Below are 2,487 nucleotides of genomic sequence, written 5' to 3' on the forward strand. Positions count from 1 at the left end.
GGACGACAGGGAAAGACACCGTGAGAAGCGGTCAAGGGAGGAGGAAACGGCGGCGTTCACTATGAGACAAGCGGGAAGGGCATAACGTAATATGGAGCTCAGGGGGCACGTGGCAAAAGGAAAGGGCGAGAGTATGAACGCAGAGGAAGGCGCAATCAATGCAGGGACGCAAGTGGAGGTTGGGCGGTTATAGGAGAGGGGGCGCACGGACGAGCGCCCTGCTCTTCCTTGTACATGGGGAGCGGCCCCCGCTCTCTCCCTGCCGCCCGGCCGGAGGGGGACGCCACGGCGCGCCCGCGCGCCGTGCGCTGTGTCCCTCCTGGCAGAAAGGGTGTGGGTGCAGGGGAAGGGCGGGCCGGTCGCAGACGTTTTTGAGCTATTGTGGGGAGAGGCGGCCGGCGTGGACGAGGGCAGGGTTGGCGCTCGGCCGTGCGCAGCGCGGCGCACGCTGCCGTCTCGTCTCGACTCTCGTCGGTGCGCATGTCTCCCACGGCGCCTCGGGTAGCTAGCGCGCGCGCCTAGAGAGAGGGGCCCCTCTCTCTCGAGCGCGGGGCGCGGCCACACGACGCGCAGTCTTCTCTGGATGCGTTATCTATTATGTTGTCGTCTATTTGCTGTTACATGGGTTGTAAAAGTGCTCGCTTGACAGAACCCCGAGACCGACCCCGGGGTGTGAGAGTGAGACGCCCACACGCAGTTCTGCCACAGACCACACAGTGTGCGCACAGACCGTGTGTGGCTCCGCACATCCAAAAAACATCCGCGAGCGTATACGCGCTGCTGCTTACCCTCATACCTCCACCGGCGCGGCGCCCGCCGCGGCGCCGGCGGCCGGGTCTCGCTCCATCACGAGGACGACGTGGCACTCGAGAGCACGGCACTCGCCGACCTGCGAATCGCCACGGTGTGGGGCCGGGGGTGAGGAGGGCGGCGGCGAGGGCAGCCAGGGCAGCCGCCGGCGGGGCGCACCGAATCGACGAGCTCGTGCGTGCGCGCCTTGACGTTCACGCGGCCGAGCGGGACCCGCAGCAGCCTCGCCAGGTTGGCGCTCATCCGCGCCTTGACCTGCCCGCCCGCGTGCTCCACGTTGATTCGCGGCTTTTGGCAGATGACCGTCACGTCGACATTGCCCACGCGGTATCCTCGCCCAACCATGCGCTCGTACGCCTCCTCCATGAACACCTCCGAGTCGGCACCTTTAAGCCGCGGGTCGTTGTCCGGAAACAGCTGCCCTATGTCCGGCATCGAGAGCGCGCCGAGGATCGCGTCCGTCACCGAGTGGTACACGACGTCGCCGTCCGAGTGCGCCACGCAGCCGAGATTGAAATCTGGCGCGTCGGAGCCGTCGAATTTGACGCCGCCGATGATGACGGGCTGACCGGCCTCCTCGCGCGACGCCATGCGGTGGATGTCGTACCCGTGGCCAATGCGCAGCAGCGGCTCAGCAGAGGGCTCCACCACGGTTGCACATGCGCGGCCGCCGCGCAGGCCGGCAGGGCTGGCCGAGAGTATGGCTGGCGCACGGTGCGCCGTGAGGCGGGCCGAGGCGGAAGGCACGGCGAGACATCCCAGGAGGAGAGCCTTGAGCATGGCGAGCTGAAGGCAGCAGCGGAGCGAGAGAAGAATTCTTAAAGGCCGAGGTGGGCCGCCTATTGAAATCGCCCGAAGCGCTAGCGCTTCGCTAGCGCAAGCTCGCACGGCCTCTCACGCTCCGCTGCTGCCCTCTTGGCGGCTCTCCGCCCGCCAGCTCGACCAACTCGACCGCCGAGAGGCTGGGATTGGCCGGCGGCGCGACGCGTGGCCTCTGCTGCGGCCATCTCGGACGCTCAAGCGGCGCCAGCCAGCGGCTCGGCCGCGCATCCTTCACACACGCCGCCACGACCAAGCTGAGCGGGTCCGGTGTCGAGTCATGGTGCGAGATGCATGTCAGGGGCGGCTGTGGCCACAGCAGGTCCACCAGACGGGCGTCAAAGCTTGCCGTCGGCGTGCTGTCGTGGCGAGAGCCGAGACCGCTGCAGAGGAGCCGAGTGCAGTGGCGAGCCAGAGGCTACCAGGGTCACCAGGTGGTAGCCCTTGCCCATTCTGAGCAGGGATGTGCTTTGATGGGGTTGTGCTTGAGCGTGTGTGAAGTGGGAGTGCGTGCCGGCGGTGTCTGTGGCTGAAACGGGCGTGTGTGAGGCTGCAGAGCCGTGGTATGAGCCAGAGTGAGCTTCATCACCCAAGAAAAAGTGCGGTTTGGGACGGCTCAGACTTGCTGCTGATGGGCCTGGGCCAGGAGAGCGACAGAGAAGGCGAGGTGGTGAGCTTGGAAGCCGCTTTGTCGGCACCTGGACGTGTCGCGATGACGTGCCAAAAAGTACTATTTGCGGCTATTGCTCCAAACTTCGGGAGACAAGGCCTACATATTATGACTGCATCCATGAGCCTAGTGCATGAGGGCTGTGGGTCGGGACATTTCACGGTCGGTGGCGCCGACAATGACCTCCG

The 2,487-nt window shown here is 65.9% G+C and overlaps 1 protein-coding gene across 1 annotated transcript; it reads right to left on the reverse strand.

Annotated features, from left to right (window-relative positions):
• Positions 1 to 790: 790 nt before the first annotated feature.
• Positions 791 to 1,590, reverse strand: EMIHUDRAFT_122012 (hypothetical protein; the record flags this gene model as incomplete). Its single annotated transcript, XM_005792278.1, has 2 exons — positions 791 to 889; positions 970 to 1,590. 2 exons carry the CDS (start codon positions 1,588 to 1,590, stop codon positions 791 to 793), a joined length of 720 nt encoding a protein of 239 aa, XP_005792335.1.
• Between the last annotated feature and the right edge of the window lie 897 nt (positions 1,591 to 2,487).

Source organism: Emiliania huxleyi, assembly GCF_000372725.1.
Source record: "Emiliania huxleyi CCMP1516 unplaced genomic scaffold EMIHUscaffold_1084, whole genome shotgun sequence".
Classification (NCBI taxonomy): domain Eukaryota; phylum Haptophyta; order Isochrysidales; family Noelaerhabdaceae; genus Emiliania; species Emiliania huxleyi.